The sequence below is a fragment of the Callorhinus ursinus genome, unplaced genomic scaffold, assembly GCF_003265705.2.
Source record: "Callorhinus ursinus isolate GAN/ISIS: 27379988/994484 unplaced genomic scaffold, GSC_fseal_2.0 scaffold2, whole genome shotgun sequence".
Classification (NCBI taxonomy): domain Eukaryota; kingdom Metazoa; phylum Chordata; class Mammalia; order Carnivora; family Otariidae; genus Callorhinus; species Callorhinus ursinus.
In genome coordinates, this window is record NW_027397064.1 from 57,279,522 (window position 1) to 57,300,097 (window position 20,576).

The window sequence follows — 20,576 nt, forward strand, 5'->3', positions numbered from 1 at the left end:
CTCCAGTATGTAGATGAATGCATTTTATCAAATTCAGGAAGTTTTTTTCGCCATTATTTCTTCAAATACTTTTCTATTTTTATATTTTTCTACTCCTCTTCTCTCTCTGCTACTATACACTAATCAGTACACTTGATGTTGTCCATAGATCTCTGAGGTTCTGTTCATCCTCAAATTTTTTCTCTTTTTCAGACTGGATAATTTCTATTGGCCCAGTTTTAAGTTCACTGATCTTTTTATTTTCTTTGCTATCTCAAATCTGCTGTTAAGTCAGTCTAGAGAATTTTTCATTTTAATTATTGTCCTTTTCCACCCAGAATTTCCATGGGGTCCTATTTTTTTTTAATTCGATTTGCTTGATAAGAGTCTCTGTTGTTTGATTCACTGTTTTTTTGTGTGTAATTTTTATTTTTACCTCAAAGTTATTAATAGCCACCAAATATCATAAAATTACAATGATAATCTTAGATGAACAAAGGAATGGCAAAGAAGAGCTTTAAGTTTTACTATGAAATAGTTTGGTCCAATGTAACAATGAAGGTATTAGAAGTCTATACTACCACATAATCTAGAAAAGTAAGCTGCTGTCTATAAATAAAAATATCCCTGGTGATATACTATTCAAATAGTTTTTGGTTACTAAAATAGCATTTAATAGAAGATTCTCTCAGCACCTTTAAGAGTTACTGTAAATGCCAAATATAAAGTAATGTTCATCCCCACCACCAAAAAAATTACTCCTCAGAAAAGAGTCACCTTTTATTAAGATACTTCTAAAATCTCTCATAGGGTGCTCTCTCAATTACTTTATTTTGTACAGCAAAACATATTTGGGGAAAAATATCTGAGCCTGAGATTACCTTAATCAAAGGCAAATTTTAAAGGCTTATCAAGTCACCCGTATGAGCGAGAAACACAAAAAAGAGGCAACAAAACTTAACACAGACAGAATAATTACTTCTGGACCTATGGACTCTCAACTGCAACTGTGAGATGTCACTGAAAACAAGTCTTCTAAAGATCACTTAAAAAGTAATACAATTATGGGGGCGCCTGGGTGGCTCAGTCCGTTAAGCATCTGCCTTCGGCTCAGGTCATGATTCCAAGGTCCTGAGATTGAGCTCTGCATCGGACTCCCTGCTTGGCAGGGAGCCTGCTTCTCCCTCTTCCCCTGCTCGTGCTCTCTCTCGCTATTTCTCTCTCAAATAAATAAAATCTTAAAAAAAAATAATAGAGTTATGGTTACAAATATGCCCTGTGGGACTAAAATATCCAACAGTCCTAATGTTATGCCATTGGGTACTTGAAGCTTGAGAGGAACATCCACAGACAGCTCATTCAGAAATCCAAAACCTACCATATTTTGAACATCTTAGACTATGGTGAAGATGATTTTGTGACACTGTGATTTATATTACAAAATATGTATCTGTCCTCCTCCTGTTTCTGAAACAAAGTTCCTAAAACCTGTGGAATTTTCTAAGCAATAAGAGTAATGGGAGCATCTTTTGTTATAATATTTGGTCTTTGTCCCTGGTTCCTCAAAGAGCTCCAGAGCCATCAAGGTGAAAGGAATGTCTTCTTATTCATAACAAGCCCCTTTCAACACATCTGAGTTTATGTTAATTAAGTGGCTTTTGAAAAGCCCCTAAGGACGGGAGCTATTCTCCAGGAGAATAAGCAACTGTGATTAGAATCCCTCGCCCCGCAACACACACACATGCACCTTTGGGGAGGGGAGAGGGCTGGAGGCTGAAAATCACCAACTGCCAGTGCTTAGTCAACCATGCCTATGTAATGAAACATATAAAAATCCAAAAGGATGGGGTTCAGAGAGCTTCAAGATTGATGGAGAACATATCCACATGCTGGGAGGGCTCACCCCAAACTCCAAAGGGACAGAAACTCCTGTGCTCGGGATCCTTCTGGACTTCACCCTATGTATCTCTTCATCTGATATCCTTTAATATCCTTTGTAATAAACCAGTAATCTAGTAAGTAAGCTGTTTTCTTGAGTTCTGAGAGCTGCTCCAATATTTGATCAAATCCAAAGAGGGCATAGTGGGAACCTCCTATTTATAGCCAGTAGTCAAAAGTACAGGTGACAACCTGAACTTGAAACTGGCATCTGTGGGGAGGGGGGCACTCTTGTGGGACTGAACCCTAACCTGTGGTATCTGACGCTATCTCCAGGTAGATCATGTTAGAAGAGAATTAAACTGTAGAATACCCAGATGGTATCACAGAGTCACTTGGTGTGGGAAAACTACCACACACCTGGTGACCAGAAGTGTGCAAAGTGAAGTACAGTACTGGGAGTGGAGGAGACATACCGCACAGTGTTTTTCCATTAGAGATGTACTCTGAAAACCATGTTAAGATCATTTAAAAATGGATTCAGATAATGAAAAAAACATGGATGTAGAAGATACATTATGAAATGAAACTGCTTCATGAATGTGAGGGTGCAAGAAAGTCAGTCCTATTATATTATTTCATATAAAACATGATCTGTAAATACGTTGGTAGATAAACCATTTTATTTATTTATTTATTTATTTATTTTTTAAGATTTTATTTATTTATTTGACAGAGAGATAGAGAGCACAAGTAGGCAGAGTGGCAGGCCGAGGGAGAGGGAGAAGCAGGCTCTCTGCTGAGCAGGGAGCCGGACATGGGGCTCGATCCCAGGACCCTGGGATCATGACCTGAGCCGAAGGCAGCCGCTTAACCGACTGAGCCACCCAGGCGCCCCAGATAAACCATTTTAAAAAGGTATATAATCCTTTTCATTTTTTTGGTCTTCTCATTGGAAATTAAGGACCCAGCTTATTATACACACATGATTATATGCTTTACAAACCACTTCACTTCTCCCTAGAACACAGTTTATTGGACTTTGGTATAAAGTATTTGTTTTAATTCTTTAAAAAAGGGTCATTAAGAACCATATTAAGGAAACATTTCCTTTTGATTTCTAAGTTTATTATTTTCCCTTTTAGTTTTATGGCAACCATAGCTGGCTTTGAAAAATGTAAACATATAGTCAGTCTCATTGAAACAAATACCATTATCACAAAATCTTTTTATAATAAAATATTACGAGCAAGCTTAGTTTGGACTAATAGTACAAACGAATTTAGGTAAATGTCTGGAAATGGTTTTAACAAGACATGACATTTATTTCTAATTGGCTAATAAGAAAAGACCAACACAATATCAAAACATGCAAATCAAATGTGTCTCTGACTGAAATAAATCAAGATTGAGTTCAAGGAAATGAGATCAGGTACTTAAAAATTAGTATGTTTTCCATGGTTGAGTTTTAATGAGGATTTGGGCCTGTCAAAGAATTATATAGAACCAGTATCCTCTCTTAGAGTAGTAGTAAGAGGTCATGTAGAATCTGTAACAAATTTAAGAGGTGACAGCAGCCCTAGAGCACAAAGATGTAATCCCCCAGGCCTCTGAGACCCTCAGCCACCTTCCTCTGGAGTCCCGGGACCCAATCTGCCTCCAGGTACTTTGTGCGGCGTTCCTCTCCAAACTGGGTCCAAAAGAACATGACCCAGTATCTCACAATCCCACCCTCCTTCCCAGGAGTTATCTCACTATTACACTCCAGCCATCAAGGATTTGCATAAATAGTTGTTAAGGAAAAGAAAAAAAAAAGATAAAAGAATGGGAGTAATACAGAATTAAGAGGTTTCCAAAGATCAAAGAAAATTTGATCTATTATTGTATTGTTTCTTTTGACTTTGGAGTCTGAGGTTGTAGTCACTCCATTTCTTTGTAGATCTAGGGGAAAGATGCTCACTTCCCCTCCGAGGGATATCAAGTGACAGCTGTCTCTTGGACTCTTCCCTGGGTCCCTCTATAAGCAGGTCTTCTAGGTCTGTGATGAAAAGTTTCGGCACACATGAATGCACAGGTGCACACACACATACACACTCCCACCCAGAACTCATCTATTCTAGTCCCTTCATTCACATAGAAGAAAACTGAGACACGGATCATCAGAGACCCATCTATGCAGCCTTGGCAGAATCACGACAAGACTCACGTCTCCCAATCCCCATACCAGTGACATTCCATTCTGACACTCCGATAAATCATTCTTTCCAAGTCCTCCATCTGAGTGCCAATAGCTGCTTTACTGCAACAACCTTTCCTATTAACAAACTCAAGTGGAATGGACTCAAGCCATTCAAGTTTCCCCCTCAGAACCCCAACAACTGAGGAAGACGACAGAGGGCAAAAGCGGGGGGGCAGCTAAGCTGAGTGATCAAGGTCTCTGTGCTTGTCTGTCTCTCTTTTCTCTCTTAACCTCCCCATAGTAAGACTTATTTGTGTTCATTTCAAGAGGCAGAAGAAGTGCTATCATCCCCAACCCCTGAGCTCCCAAACTAGGCTCAGTTGGCAAATGGACTGCTTCCACCCATGCACAGAACACAGCTTGATCTTTAAGCTGCAGGAGGTGGTTTGAAGAGCTCTGATATTTCTTTGGTAGATACTTGTAAACATATAATTAAAATTAGTATCTCTAGAAACAAAACTAATCTTATCAAATTAATACATTTTAAAACACCAAAACTTGGTTAAGAAGTGTCTTTAATCATCAACCTCACAGGTCAATAAAGGAGCTATAAATACATAATTTACTATCACCTGACAGTTGTGAAACTTGTGTGGTTTTAAAGAAATGTTTACTGTTAACAGTTGCTTATTCCTGGCTCTACAGGGAAACAGTTAGAGAGCTAAAAAGAACTAATCAATTATAACCAAAGATTTGGTGTAGATATAGGTAGGGAATGCTAGAGAAGTGAGGAAACAGAGGACTGGCTAGTCCATAAAATAACTACGTAAAATCAAACTTACTCCTCCAACTCCTTGGATACTTTCTTCCTCTTTTGGATGAGAAGAGCCGGGTTGAGTATGCTGGCTAACAATGAATGTGTTTCACATCCTCCTGGGACTCAGAATAAATTCTTGGAAAGAGGAATTCACACCATGACTTAAGTCCCTTTTCTATTCCTCATCCTCACCTCAAGAAACTAGAAACCTTCATGATTAGTCTATTGAGTTCATTAAAGCTAAAGTCTTCCACTCAAAAGCATTAAATTAGGTCAAGGGTACAAGACAAGAAGCCCAGTTTCTTCTAATCTCTTTGGAGCACCACATTTTCCTCTGCTAGATAAGAATAACTTAAGCCACAAACAAGGATCAGAAAACTGGATTCAGGGGTGCCTGGGTGGCTCAGTCCGTTAAAAGTCTGCCTCTGACTCAGGTCATGATCTCAGTCAGGGCCCTGGGATTGAGCCCCTCTTCGGGCTCCCTGCCCAGCGGGAAGTCTGTTTCTCCCTCCACCTGCCGCTCCCCGCCTTGTGCTCTCTCTTTCTCTAATAAATAAATAAAATCTTAAAAAAGAAAACTGGATTCAGATTTTTAAGGTAAACCTAACTAGTAAAAAAGTTAATACAATGGACTAGGAAAGGCGGAGCAATATGGTAACTGGGTCAGAGACAGGGTTTAACTTAAAATCAGAAATATGACTTAAAAGATTAGACGTGGTTTACACCCCAACAATATAACCCATTCTCAGGTATTCAGGTTAATAGGAAATGTACAGATTCAAGACTGACAGCTGCCACATTACCCCGTTTTGGGCACAGATCTAAACATAGCTGAATGGGAATAAAATTCCCTCCATGTTAAGAACTTAGGTAAAAATGCTGTTTATCAGAGTAAAAGCATGTTAAACTGCTTGCTGCTCGAAGGTGGAAGTAACAGCAACCATGTCCCTATGCGGGTAAGAACCAGTGCGCGCAGCCTTCTGGAACCTAGCCCACATACAAGAAGAGGAGCTTCTATTAAGATCAACCTGAGAAATGTACACTAGAGGTTCAACCACTAGCTGGATGACCTCGGGAAGGGTACTTAAGTTAGAGTTTTAGTTTCTTATTTATAAAAATTATTTATAGAAATTATTTTACCTATCTCGTGGGGTCACTGTAAGTATTAGATGAGATCATTTATAAAGAGTACCTAACCCACAACTCTTTACTGAGGATGTTTTGTTGTTATTCTCTGTAAAGACAATCCAAGCTGTTAACACTACAGCAGAAGACGGGGTTAACCTTTTAAGGTTTTCTTGTTGGTTTTGTTTTAATCAAAGAACTGTCATGATAAAGAAACGGACCAAAGTTATTTATTATAAAATTGAACGTTATACTTACTATGAACCTAAAGCTGCTCATTGGATTGTACAAATATGAGTACAAAGTATTAAAAATATGTGTCTTTGTTTTTATATGGCAAAATTTTGTGTGCGCTCTTCTTTGGAAAGGGTATTCCCATCAGTTATAAACTGCTGCTCCAAATGTGATAATTTAGATCAAGGTCATTACCAACCCAGATGACCAAACCTGAAAAATACTGTTCTCACGTCAGAGACCTTGAAGAAAGAATGCTCTAATGGGATTAAAATACCTTGCAAAGAATTACAACATGAACAGCTCAAGAAATCTTAATTTGTAAAAGGTCACAGAGTTACAAAAAACATCGCTCATTTCAGCTAATTAAATGAAATTTTAGTTAAACGGCACCTTTAAATATTGGTATTGCAGCTGCAAGTGCATTTAAATAGCGTTTACACAGATATAATTAGCACAATTAAACATGGGTAGAAGTGGAAACACCATTCTTAATTATATTGATATAATCAGTTTTATTAATGCTTTATAGCAACAAAAGTGACATCTGACAGTAGCACACAATCCATGACTGAACCTAATATTAACCATTTTAGCATATTAAGGAGTCTAAAGCTAGGTAATTGGGGAAATAAAGAAGTCAAATAATGTGTGCGTACCTGTGACGATCCCATAGTTGGGAGGTTCGAGAATTACTCCATAAAACTGGATGATGTTTCTGTGACTGAGGACACTGAGTATTTCTGCCTGAACGAAAATCAAATACAAAGTTACGTGAGATTTCACATTTATAAAAGTCTCACAAAATAGGTTTCCCATTCAGTTTCCTTTTACATACATTTACAAAGATAGATATGTGCTCAACAAGTATGTGAGACTGATAGAACAGTCTTTAGTAGCCTTCTTAAAAGTTTAAGAATTTCAACTGAAGCTTTCTGACAATTTAAAAAGGAAATGGGGGGCGCCTGGGTGGCTCAGTCGTTAGGCGGTCTGCCTTCGGCTCAGGCCCTGGTCCCAGGGTCCTGGGATCGAGACCCGCATCCGGCTCCCTGCTCCGCGGGAAGCCTGCTTCTCCCTCTCCCACTCCCCCTGCTTGTGTTCCCTCTCTGTCTCTGTCAAATAAATAAAATCTTTAAAAAGAAATAAAAAAAAATAAAAAATAAAAAGGAAATGGGATTGAAGGTGCAGCAGCAGAGGTGCGTCCTAGCAAGCCAGCACGACAGGAAGTGAGGAGGGTGGCGGCAAGGCGAGAGGCCGTATCTGTTTACAGAAAAGTCCTCTTCCTAGTAGTTGAATATGTTTTTTCTGCGTCGTGTCTCTTGCGGGAGACTCAAGACTGAACTTCTACCAGTTGGATGAACAGTCATGACAAAATTAATGGAGGATTTCTTAACTATTACTGAAACAGGTTCAGGTAATACCCATTTATATTATTCATTTAATCATTCAAAATATATCCTTGCTCTTGTACTGTATGCAGCAAAGTGGTGGGTTCCTGCCCTTCAGTAGTGATTTGGGAAGTAGGGGAGCCATACTTTACATCTGAAATTTATTAAATACCAGAACACTCTATTGCAGAATGACATCATAAAAAACTATTAATTTTTTAAATGAAAAAAAGAGATACTGCAGTGTGTATCTGCTAATGTCTATACGAAGAGTATTCTCTAAATTAAGTCATATATACTTGTTACTTCTGTGGAGATATAATATGGCTAATCAGGAATTATAAATACAATTAGATACAAAATCACTTAGGTGCAAAAAAAACATTTGTTTTTAAATGAAAAGCATGTTATTGGCAGTAAACAAATAGGAAATTTATAATTCCCATTCCAGAAAGGGTATTCAGAAGGTAAGCAAATAAGGAAAAATGGAACAGGGTTTGGTTCGAAAGGGGACTCCCCTTTGGGAATCTGCTCAATGTAAATTACTATTATTTGTTACAAATTTTTTGTCACAGGATAAGAACTGAGATTTCATTAAAAACACTGAAATTTGTTTTTAAGGTGGTATAACTAAGTACAAAAACAGAAGTTTAAGGGTTGCCATGGGGTCAGTATGGAATCAAGAGAAAGGAAAATCATCATTGAGGGGATGAGACATTTATTAAAGCTTCTTTGCTAATGTTCTTCTTTTAGTGATGCAGGTGCTGAAGGGGGCTATCAAAACACTTCTTTCACACTCCCTGAGTGCCTACTGTGTGCAGAGGTTCTGTGTTCATCAAACAACCTTCTTCCCATAGTTTAGTTTTCCAAGTAAAGAGAAAATGCATTCATTGAGCAAGACAATTATTCATCAGTATGGCAATTCTATTCTTATTAAGAAATAATAAATGAACTTTGTTCTTAAAACAGAGCTCAGGTGCGGGACACCTGGGTGGCTCAGTCAGTTAAGCGTCTGCCTTCAGCTCGGGTCATGATCCTGGGGGTCCTGGGATCGAGCCCTGAGTAGGGCTCCCTGCCCAGCGGGGAGTCTGCTTCTCCCTCTGCCTCCCACTCCTCTCATGCTCTCTCCCCTCCGCCCAATAAATCAATAAAATCTTAAAAAAAAAAAGAGTTCATGTGAAGTTTGGAAAACATAAGCCCCCCTATTTTCAAAGCAAATCAACTCTTTGTGAGTAGAGCATTAGAATTCAATGCAATAAAGCACTAATGTTTGGACCAGTATTTATCAAAATAGGGGAGTGTTAACCTTTGGTATGTTTTGGTATATTCTTTGGGGTATCTAAATTCTGTGACCATTAAAAATGTTTAAATCAAGGGGTGCCCAGGCTGGCTCAGTCGATACAGCATGTGACCCCTGATCTCAGGGTTGTAAGTTTGAGCCCCATTTTGGGCACAGAACTTACTTTAAAAACAAAATAAAACAAAAGAAAGAATATTCTAAATCTTTGGATGACCATTTTATAATTCAGCACCACATGGGATTTTCAATGTTCCAGCTAATTTTCATGTTTACATTTAAGATATTGCCAAGTGATGCCTTGGAGAGACAAAATTTATCTTTCAAGTGCTGGTAAACATATGCAGATGTTAAAATAACAACCATTATTTTGTGTCCCATTGTTATGCTCATTTAAATTTTTTTACAGTTAGCAAAAACTAAATTCTTGCGGTATAATTTGTAAGTAAAAGACATTTTCGCAGAATAAGACTTTGTTCTAATTTAACAAACTAAGGTTTTGATTTAACATTATAAAAACAACATACTACTTTAGAGTGCTGTACTGGTTCCATGGAAATGGTCTTATAATAAGCAGAGAGCTAAATAAATAAGTGATATTTGTAATAAAGGAAGATCAAGTAATGTCTTGATGTGACCAACTGAAGCAAGCTCCAATAGAAATAACTGTGGGATTAACCAAGTGACTAAAATCTGTGCTGTAGCAATCAGTATCTGACAGCAAGCGGATGTATTCTGTAGATTTGCCTTTATAGGCACCTGCTTGCCAACAGTTCGTTAATGCAACAGTTATAGTAACAAAAAGCTTTTCTTTAAATTGTTTTCCAGATTTATGTTTTGGAATACTGTAGCAAACAGACTGCCCATCAAAATAATGGATTAGTGGTTTAAGAAGTTCACTGTTATTAAGGAAACATACTAATGATGAAGGTTAAATATAATGGTCCATTGTACCAAAAAAAATTTTTTTACACTATCAACATCAACAAAAGCCATTTATTTTCAGTAAATGTAATTTGATGAAAATTGTTCATTTTAGTTATGTTGACTTTATACTTTTATTTTTACTTAAGTGAAAAACTGGTTTTGATTTTACAAGCGCTATAAGCATGACTTCTGGGGTGCCTGGCTGGCTCAGTCAGTAAAGCATGGGACTCTTGATCTCAGGGTTGTGAGTTTGTGTCTCATGTTGGGCATAGGGATTACTTAAAAATAAAATCTTTAAAAAAAAAAGCATAAGTAGTTCTTAGTTTTATGCTGTGTATAAAGTTACACTGAAATAATAATTTTAATCAACACTGGAAATACAGATGACTTAATATTTCTATATATTTCTCAGTTTGCAAAATGCCATTCTAGGAACTCAAACAGAGATATGGATGCCAGTGTTCACTGCAGCATTATTCACAATAACCAAAAGGCAGAAGTAAGCTAAGCTGGGCAGAGAAACAAAATGTGATATATAAATACAATGGAATACTAATTAATTTTGTAATTAATTAATTAATTAATTAATTTTTAAGTTCTGATACGTTACAATACAGATCAACCTTCTTCACGCTAAGTGAATAAGCCAGACACAAAATGACAAATATCACATGACCCTTCTTTTATAACATATCTTGAATTGTCAAATTCAGAGATAAAGAATGCAGGTTAGAGGTTACACCAGTGCTGGAGGAGGAGGAAATGGGGAGTTGCTGCTTAATCTGCAGAGTCTCTGTTTGGAGTGATGAAAAAAATCTGGAAGTAGATCGTAGCAATGGTTGTACAACACTGTGAATGCAATTAATGCCACCAAATTGTACACTTAAATATGGTTAAAATGGTAAATTTCATGCTATATATATTTAACCACAATAAAAAATGTTTAAAAAATGCAGTCAGAATGGCTATAATTAACAAGTCAGGAAACGACAAATGTTGGCAAGGACGCAGGGAAAGGGGAACCCTCCTACACTGTTGGTGGGAATGCAAGCTGGGGCAGCCACTCTGGAAAACAGTATGGAGGTTCCTCAAAATGTTGAAAATAGAGCTACCCTACGATCCAGCAATTGCACTACCGGGTATTTACCCCAAAGATACAAATGTAGTGATCAGGAGAGGCACCTGCACCCCAATGTTTATAGCAACAATGTCCACAATACCAAACTGTGGAAAGAGCCCAGATGTCCATCGACAGATGAATGGATAAAGATGTGGTATCTATATACAGTGGAATACTACACAGCCATCAGAAAGAAAAAGAAATCTTGCAATCTTTAACAACATGGATGGAACTAGAGGGTATTATACTAAGTGAAGTCAATCAGAGAAAGAATTATATGATTTCAGTCATATGTGGAATTTAAGAAACAAAACAGAGGAGCATAGAAGAAGTGGGGGGGGGAATGAAAGATGAAATCAGAGAGGGAGAAAAACCAGAAGAGACTCTTAACCATAGGAAACAGAATGAGGGTTGCTAGAGGGGAGGGGGCTGGGGGGATGGGGTACCGGGGTGATGGGCATTAAGGAGGGCACATGATGTAATGAGCACCGGGTGTTATATGCAACTGAGGAATCACTGAACTCTACTACCTCTCAAACTAATACACTATATGTTAATTAACTGAATTTAAATAAAATTAAATTTAAAAAATAAAATAGAGCTCTCAAAAAAATAAAAAATGCTATTCTAGACTTGTATAGAGATGATCATATTCTTTCCCTATATATTTATATACATATATGTGTACACATACATACATACACCATAATAATCATCTCAAAGTTACAGAACTCAAGGTCTAAATATCCTTGGGTAAATAAGTACTTTTCCAGATTAGGATTTAAGGAAGTAAGGAAAGTCTGTGACAGACTACAACAATTTTAACTCTGGCTCAGAGACTCTCCATAAAGGGTCCCAATCTGATAAGAAGAGAAGTCCCCACAGTCTATCCATAAAAATGACCTCATCAGAGTACAAAAATGTCTCCACAGATACAAGACACGTGACTGCTCCTACTTCCAGCGGGCTGGTTCCTTCCTCTCTCCTCTCCCCTCCCCCCCCTTCCTACTTCTTTTCTTCTTTCCTTATAGGAAGGATTACAGGCACTTTAGTGAACAGATCCAGGGCGAGGAGGTATTTTGTCATATGACAACACTAACGAAAGAAAGTAAAGATACCGATAGCACTCTACTGATCTACGGACAACACTAACAAAAGAAATGGTTTCTGAAGACCCACATCATTAGGCTGGCAGGCTCTATTTACATCTTCTCTTAGGAACAGGCTTTATTTTATCTGGCCCTTGTCTATGTTTATATGGACCGATGAGCTGCTAGCTCAGTTTGCCATGTTTTCAGAAGTTCAGCCAGCATACAGGTTCCAAATGGCCGATTCAGAGAGATTAAGAGAAGTTAAATATTATAATTTAAATTAAACTAAATTTAACTAAATATAATTTAAATAAATTTAAGGGAATTTAAGTGTTAATCCTCTTCTTTCAAAGTACTTGCAAGAGTCTTCAAAGAAGATTTTAAGTCAATTAGTATCTTTATCTTCAGAGCAATCCCTTTCCCTCAATTCAGAACTTATTTTTAGGGGCGCCTGGGTGGCTCAGTCGTTAAGCGTCTGCCTTCAGCTCAGGTCATGATCCCTGGGTCCTGGGATCGAGCCCCACATTGGCCTCCCTCCCTACTCCACAGGAAGCCTGCTTCTCCCTCTCACACTCCCCCTGTTTGTGTTCCCTCTCTCATTGTCTCTCCCTCCCTGTCAAATAAATAAAATCTTTAAAAAAACAAAACAAAAACTTATTTTCTATTTTGGCAAAACTGCCTTTTTGAAAAAAATTGAGATATAATTGACACATACATTATATTAGTTTCAGATGTAAAACATGATGATTCAATATTTATATATATTAATCACCACAATTAGTCGTTAACATCCATCACCACACAGTGACAAGTTTTTTCTTGTGATGAGAATTTTTAAGACCTACTGCCTTAGCAACTTTCGACTACACAATACAGTATTATTAACTGTAGTCACCATGCTGTATATTACATCTCCATGACTTATTTTATAACTAAAAGTTTTTCAACCTAATCCCAAATTTAAATTTGTTTAAATTAGGAGAGCTGCCATAAAATCCTTAAAGATTCTGTTTTTAAGGCTTGTTTTACATTTTTTACATTCCACTGACATAGTCTATATGTATTTATGTGATAAATATATATATATATATATTTTAAGTAGGATCCACATCCAGCATGGAGCCCAACATGGGGCTTGAACTCACAACCCTGAGATCAAGATCTGAGCTCAGATCAGGAGTTGGACGCTTAACCAACTGAGCCACCCAAGGGCCCCTGCGATAAATAAATTGTTAATAAAAGTGAGTTCACTTCCTTTTTGAAAGAAAGAAAAGATACCGATAGCACTCTATTGATCTACGGACAACACTAACGAAAGAAATGGTTTCTGAAGACCCACATCATTAGGCTGGCAGGCTCTATTTACATCTTCTCTTAGGAACAGGCTTTTCTCCCAGGTTGTCAATAGCTATTATCCTCCACATAACAGCAGGAATGTATCCTTCTGCCTGTGATGTGATACTGACAACAAAGACAGTGGGTATAATAAAATCCAAGGTATGCATCTACTGCCCACAACTGTCAACTGCTCCTTCTTGCCCTCTGGTGCACGTGACATTTAAAACATTCCAGGGACCGTGATCTCTGGGGTCCTCACCAATTCCAAGATTCTCTGATTCTATCACAGTATGACAGTGAAAAAAAAAAGGAGTGGCTCATTCAATCATTCAAAAGAAGTAGTGTCCTTCACACTCTGCATTCAAGGTCAAAGGCTTTCTCCAATGACAACTCTGTCTCCAAAATACCAATATGATCCAGGATCAGTATATTTTCTCAAAGTTCAAGAAGATAGGAGATGATCCCCCTTTTTAAAAATATAAATTATATGTGTAAGAGAGACCGAAAAGAAATAAAATATTAATTACAGTCATCTCTAGGTAGCAGAAAGAATCAAATGATTTTAAATTTTTATGTATTTCTAAAATTCTTCATAATTAGCCTATATAGTTTTTTTAAATTTTTTTAAAGATTATTTTTATTGGGGCGCCTGGGTGGCTCAGTCGTTAAGCATCTGCCTTCGGCTCAGGTCATGATCCCAGGGTCCTGGGACCGAGCCTGCCATCGGGCTCCCTCCTCCGCAGGAAGCCTGCTTCTCCCTCTCCCACTCCCCCTGCTTGTGTTCTTGCTCTTGCTATCTCTCTGTCACATAAATAAATAAAATATTTAAAAAAATAAAAAAATAAAGATTATTTATTTGAGAGAGAAAGAGAGCACGAGCAGGGGGGAGGACCAGAGGGAGAGGGAGAACATGGGGCTGATCCCAGGACCCTGAAATCATGACCTGAGCCGAAGGCAGATGCTTAACTAACTGACTAAGTCACCCAGGCAATCCTAAACCTACATAATTTTTTAATCACAAAAAGCATGCATGCAATATATATGACCAGAAAATATAAATATAAAATGAAAAATATTTATTTGCATGGAAATTCTGATTTTCTCTAGGATTAGATTAGGAAGAAGTAATACTCTTTCCTTACCTTCCCAGAACTACCCTAGACATATTAAGAACTAGTTCAGTTAACCTCTGAGCTGTGAGTTTCTCCTGACCTGGGTCTGGAACAAAGTAATGTTCACCTGAGTTATTCTTGAAGAAGGCCACAGGTCCTGAGAGGCCAAAAGACCACAGATGTGGGTGCTGGAAACTGAAATCTAGATTAATTTCAACCTACTCAGTATCTGCACTTTTATTAAATGATCTCCTCCACCTTACATTTGCTTCTGTGGCCTGCTGCCCTTTAGAGAAGCCTTTCCTACGCTGCTCATCTTGTAAAATGTCTAGTATAATACCACATGAGGGAGAAAGGTCAAATACTTTATATACAGGAAGCACTCAATCTTCTCTGCAGAATGAACATACAGTATTTGATGATAATGATATTTAGTGTGTTTAAATAACTGCTATAGAGAGTCCATGTTAGTAAATGTTTACTCTGAACAGCAAAGTGGGAAGAGTAAAATGTCAGAGGATGTAGATTTGCTTCAGTATGGACTCTGTTCTTCCACATGCATAAGGGCTGTTTCTAAGGCTGGTATTTCATAAGAGTGACAGTCAATCAATTACATAACTGCAGTAGAAGCCCCATCCAAAATTTATGCCCACTAGCTCATTGTTGATTTAAACTTTCAGAATGAAGACTTGCACTTTGCCTCTGCAGGCTCTGCAGCCCAAGGCGATCACATGAGCACAATTTCTTGAGTCCTTTCCTGCTTTGCTATTCTCTGGCATGCCCCTGCTTTGACACTGTACTCTTTCAGATTCACAATGCAGAGCCTTGCTTAGTCTTCAACCTTCCATTTCCAATTTTCTACCCAATATGTTTTACCATATACAGTTGAGCAGATTTGAACTGTGCGAGTTCAAATACGTGGGTTTTTTAAATAAATATAGTATGGTACTCTAAACGTGTTTTCTCTCCTTTATGATTTTCTTAATAACATTTTCTTTTCTCTAGCTTACTTTATTGTAAGAATAGGGTATATAATACATGTAACATACAAAATATTTGTTAATCAACTGTTTATATTATCTGTAAGGCTTTAACAGTAGGCTATTAGTAGTTAGGTTCTGGGGGAGTCAAAAGTTACACGCGGAGTTCTGACTGTGCTAGGCCGGAAAGTAATTGGTGCCTCTAACCCCCACATTGTTCAAGGATCAACTCTATTTCCAAAATCACCTCTGAAGATAAACCAGACTTTTGTCAAGTCCACACACTTTCCATACCCACTGTTCTACCTGAACACCCGTGGTAGATGCTCCCTGCTGTACACTGAATGCTTGCATTCCCCCAAAATTCATAGGCTGAAATCTAATCCCCAGTGTCATGGTATCTGAAGATTAGGCCTTTGGAAGATTATTAGATGATAAGAGTAGAGCCCTCAGGAATGGGGTTGTGCCCTTACAAAAGAGACCCCAGAGAGCCCCCCGCCCTCCCACCAGGTGAGGACACGGCCAGGAGATGGCCATCTGTGAACCAGGAAGCGGGCGCTCACCAGACACGGGAGCTGCTGATACCTTGATCTCGGACTTCCCAGCTTCCACAGCTATGAAAATTAACGTTTGTTGTTTATAAATCACCCTGTCTTTGGTGTTCTGTTGAAGGAGCCAGCTTGGGCCAGTGTCCTAAAAGTCCACAGTAATTCAACCAGGTCTCTTACCAACAGGACGATTCGAAAAGACATGGCCACTGGTCTTCTCTGTACAGCATAACTCTTCTCTTTATCACCCCAGAGCCCAGAACTATTGTACTTAGTGGCAGAAGGTAAGGGACAAAGGGAAATTCTTGATTTAAAAAGTCCTAAAACAGTACTTACAAATCTGTAAGGTCAACACACCTAGCTCTTTCAGGCAAGGCACAGGCAGAACTTCTCTTCTGCTGTAGGCTCTGATTATAAAGATAACCGAGGCGGAATGGTCAGTCTCAGTAATCAAAAGATTTATATGCATCAGACCACAAAAACCAGGGTCAAAAGCAAGAAAATACTGTTTAATTTCTTTTTTTATTTTTTTTTATTTTTTTTTTAAAGATTTTATTTATTTATTTGAGAGAGAGAGAATGAGAGATAGAGAGCACGAGAGGGAAGAGGGTCAGAGGGAGAAGCAGACTCCCCGCTGAGCAGGGAGTCCGATGTGGGACTCGATTCCGGGACTCCAGGATCATGACCTGAGCCGAAGGCAGTCGCTTAACCAACTGAGCCACCCAGGCGCCCTAATTTCTTTTTTTTAAGATTTTATATATTTAGAAAGAGAGAGAGTAAGCAGAGGGAGGGGCAGAGGGAGAGGGAGAAAGAGATTCTCAAGCAGGCTCCACACTCATCTCGGAGCCCAATGCAGGGCTCAATCTCACAACCCCAAGATCATGACCTGAGCTGAAATCAAGGGTCAGACACTTAACCGGCTGAGCCACCCAGGCATCCCAAAAATACTGTTTAATTAATTGCATTTTTACCTCAAGAGTATCATGGTTAGGAGCATTTTCCTAAAATAAAAGCTTGTTTTCTTATGTGTATGGCAAGATGGAAAACCAGCCCCTCTGCTCCTAAAAATGCTATGCCACAAGAATAACTTATAACAGTTCTGTAGGTTCTCTTTTCAATGCTGTCCTTTAGGTATTCAGGGAAGTAAAGAAGAATAAATGAACTGAATTCAGGTTCTATAATATACAGCCCATATTCCTAACGATGTTTGACATCATGAAGACTTTTCTTTGGGAGGAAAATGGCTAGAGATACTAAGAAGAAAAAATAAGCCAATCATTTTGCTCACTCATCATGAACACCCAAGATGGAGCCATGTGGGATTTATTACAAACATCACTAGTGCTGGGAAGCCTACTGCTCAATGGTTTTCCTGGTGGGTTGCAGCAGACTCCACGTGCGGCCACTCAGACAACAGCGGGGGCTCCCCTCCAAGGATCAGGCTGCTCTCTATTTAAGGCCATACCTGACTAAGGGCAGGCTAACCTGGGAGGATAGGAGGGTGGCTAAAACTGAATGAGACAAATAGTGAAGACTGAAGAAATGAAGAGATCTTTCCAAAGCATAAAAAGGCTAAGAGATTTTACATTCTTCACGCTGGCAAGAGAATGTCGCCATGATGGCATGAAAAAGTCAAACACAGGGGCACCTGGGTGGCTCAGTTGGATAAGCGACTGCCTTCGGCTCAGGTCAAGATCCTGGAGTCCCGGGATCGAGTCCCGCATCGGGCTCCCTGCAGGGAGTCTGCTTCTCCCTCTGACCCTCCTCCCTCTCGTGCTCTCTGTCTCTCATTCTCTCTCTCTCAAATAAATAAATAAAATCTTAAAAAAAAAAAAATAAAAGTCAAACACATTGTAAACAATCTGCATTCAGTTTGGGTGACAAAAGTTGTGCACAGTGCATTTCTTCATTCTTCTGTCTACATACAGTCCTGCCTAATTTGATGGCCTGAGGGGGAAAAAAAGCACCCTGCTTTTCACAAAACAACAACTCCTGTAACTTGGTCGCTGAGATCACTTGGTGTTAAAATTACATAGACTCTCCCCTCCCCCACCCCAAAGACAGCCTTTGAATAAGCCTTGAAGTATGGACTAATGAATGATTAGGCTTTTAAAAGATTGAAAGCAATACAATTTACTCAAATACTGGACAGGTGAGTGGAATTTAAATTCTAATTCCAAAATGGATGGCCCTAAGGCTTCCTGGTCACTGTGGACCTTGTTGTCTTCCTAGAAAATAACCTGACTGGACAGAATTCTCTTTCAGATTCCTTCATGCTTTAAATTTCTATCCATTTCTATAAAAAAATTGATGTCTTATTAACAGTACGTTATACAGATGGATACTCAATAAATATTTGATAAACTGAACAGAGGTAATTGACCATGGCGTGTTAGGACATCCTCTAGAGTCAAACAGGCTTGAGCATGAGTGGTGGCTCTGCCACTTATAAACGTGGTGACTCTGAGGAAGTTATTTAACTTTTCTGGGCCTCAGTCTCCTCATCTATAAGATAGGGACAGTAATCCTACCCCAGTGCCCAGCAAATGCCAGGTGTTGGACCAATGCTAATTCTGTTCTCTGTCAGCTTTCCCCTTCCTTGATAATCAATCTATTCTTCAGACTCAAGTCAAGCTTCTGAGCAAATTCAGATCTCTTCCAGCAGTGGATTCTACTGTCATGATCTACTTGTTTTAATCAGCTTCATTTATTTCACTATATGCGACTTTCCATGTTTAGATAAAAATATTTCCATATATTTCCCTAATTATAGCACTTTAACATTTTCAAAACACTTGTCTTATAGGACCCTCACAAATAAGTTAGCTATTTTAGCATGTTAAGAGTGAAGAAAACTGGGTCTTTGATTTAAGTTCACTTTCCAGGAGCTGAGTTGAAGTCTAATAAAATTTGAGTCTAGATCTTTTACCTCTGCCTCTTTTTATATATTTCTTCCGTCTCTCCAAAAAAAAAAAAGGGCCAATAAAAATATGAGTCCTTTCATCTAAACATTTTTTATTAGAAGCTGCCCTTGCTCAAAGAGATTCCAATTTGCAGACTCCTCCACAATAATAGCTACCATTTATTGAGTGCCCACTATGAGCCAGGCCAAGTGCATCACGCAGACTGAACTTTCAAACCCTCACAGCACACCATGAGCCTAGGGCCTACTACTATCGCCCTTACTCAAGGGAAGAAATCTAGGCACAGAGAAATCTTAAAACTTGCCCAAGGGCATGATAAATGGCAAAGCCAGATTTTCAACACAGGTAGTTTGATGTCCTACTTACAATCACTAAACCACCCCATTTTACTTTATAAACCTTATTTGAATATGGAATGGAATGTTGGTTTATAGAACATCCAGAAATTACAACAGGCCTAGAAAATTCCAAAGCTCTCTTTAGTTAGTTACACAAGTGTGAGAAACAATTCCTCATCGACTCCCTCTTAGGGCCTCAGCTGCTGCCCCCACTACAAATTCCCATGCCTTCCTGACACTCGATTGTGCAGTATCGAGTCAAAAACCAAGATCCAATTCTCCACAGGCACCAGCCCGTCAGACCAGCTAGCAACAACCAAATTTATAGCTAATAAAACCAGTTAATTGCACAGCATGAAGTACCGTCTCTCTATGCAAAAATTACATGGTTAGGAATTTTGAGCGACTCTCACAATCTGATTAGCTAAGTGCTTTATAATATTACTCTACAGTGCAACAGAGTTTGATTATTTATATCCCATAAGAGAAATGTTTGCCACATTTATTATGGAAATCTGCAAAATCATTTAGAAGAATTCAGGCAAATTTAATATTAAAATAGTCTGAAAAGTCCTTTAATATCTTGTAGATGCCACTTAGACAGTATCTTGAATACCTGGATTCTTCAGCTAAATTAATGATCTCACTATTTCTGGGTTCTGTCAGCATACTCAAACAACAGTGAATGACAAAGGTATGTGGGTGACACCTGCCAGACTATGGATATTTTTTTAAAGTACCAAACCCTAACAAATATATGGTAAAAATAATCTTGAGTCATAGATTCTGAAGAATGGAAGGGATTTGAAGTCTTCCAGTCTTTTCTTTCACTGCCCCCAACCACAAGCCCCACCTTAAAGCAATTCACTTTTAAAGGCAAAAGATCATTTTCCCGTAAAGGTTTAATGAAAAGAGCCTCCAATACCTAATAACCATCACCAGCAACCACAACATCCTTTCTTTTTACTTACCCTCATGCTGAATACAAGTCTTTATTGGTGCTCAGTAGGAGACAGTGAAAGAGAATTCCTGAAGCCTGATGACTACTTCCTGAAGGCCAATGTCCAGGATAGTTTCTCCTAAGCCTAACCATTCTAATTCTTACCAATTTTCTTGACACGTCTTATTTTTCAGTCTTTTGGTTACCTACCTATGTCTATGCAAAGACAATAGTCATTCTGAAAACATGGTCAGATAACTGGCATTCTGTAGAGCTGCCCAACTATATTCACTTTTTACCCTGATGTTGGGGTACGGTGTAAACTTGTTCATGGTGGTTCTCCTAAAACCTGTCTTTTGAT

General features: G+C 38.5%; 1 protein-coding gene across 6 annotated transcripts in view; it reads right to left on the reverse strand.

The window, feature by feature from the left end:
* MAP3K20 (mitogen-activated protein kinase kinase kinase 20) overlaps positions 1-20,576 on the reverse strand; it is a 176,724-nt gene that overhangs the window by 90,650 nt on the left and 65,498 nt on the right. For all 6 annotated transcript variants that reach the window (XM_025850184.2, XM_025850186.2, XM_025850182.2 and 3 more), the window contains one exon: positions 6,872-6,959. In XM_025850184.2, coding sequence (XP_025705969.1) covers positions 6,872-6,959 — 88 coding nt within the window. The remainder of the gene's footprint in view (positions 1-6,871; positions 6,960-20,576) is intronic.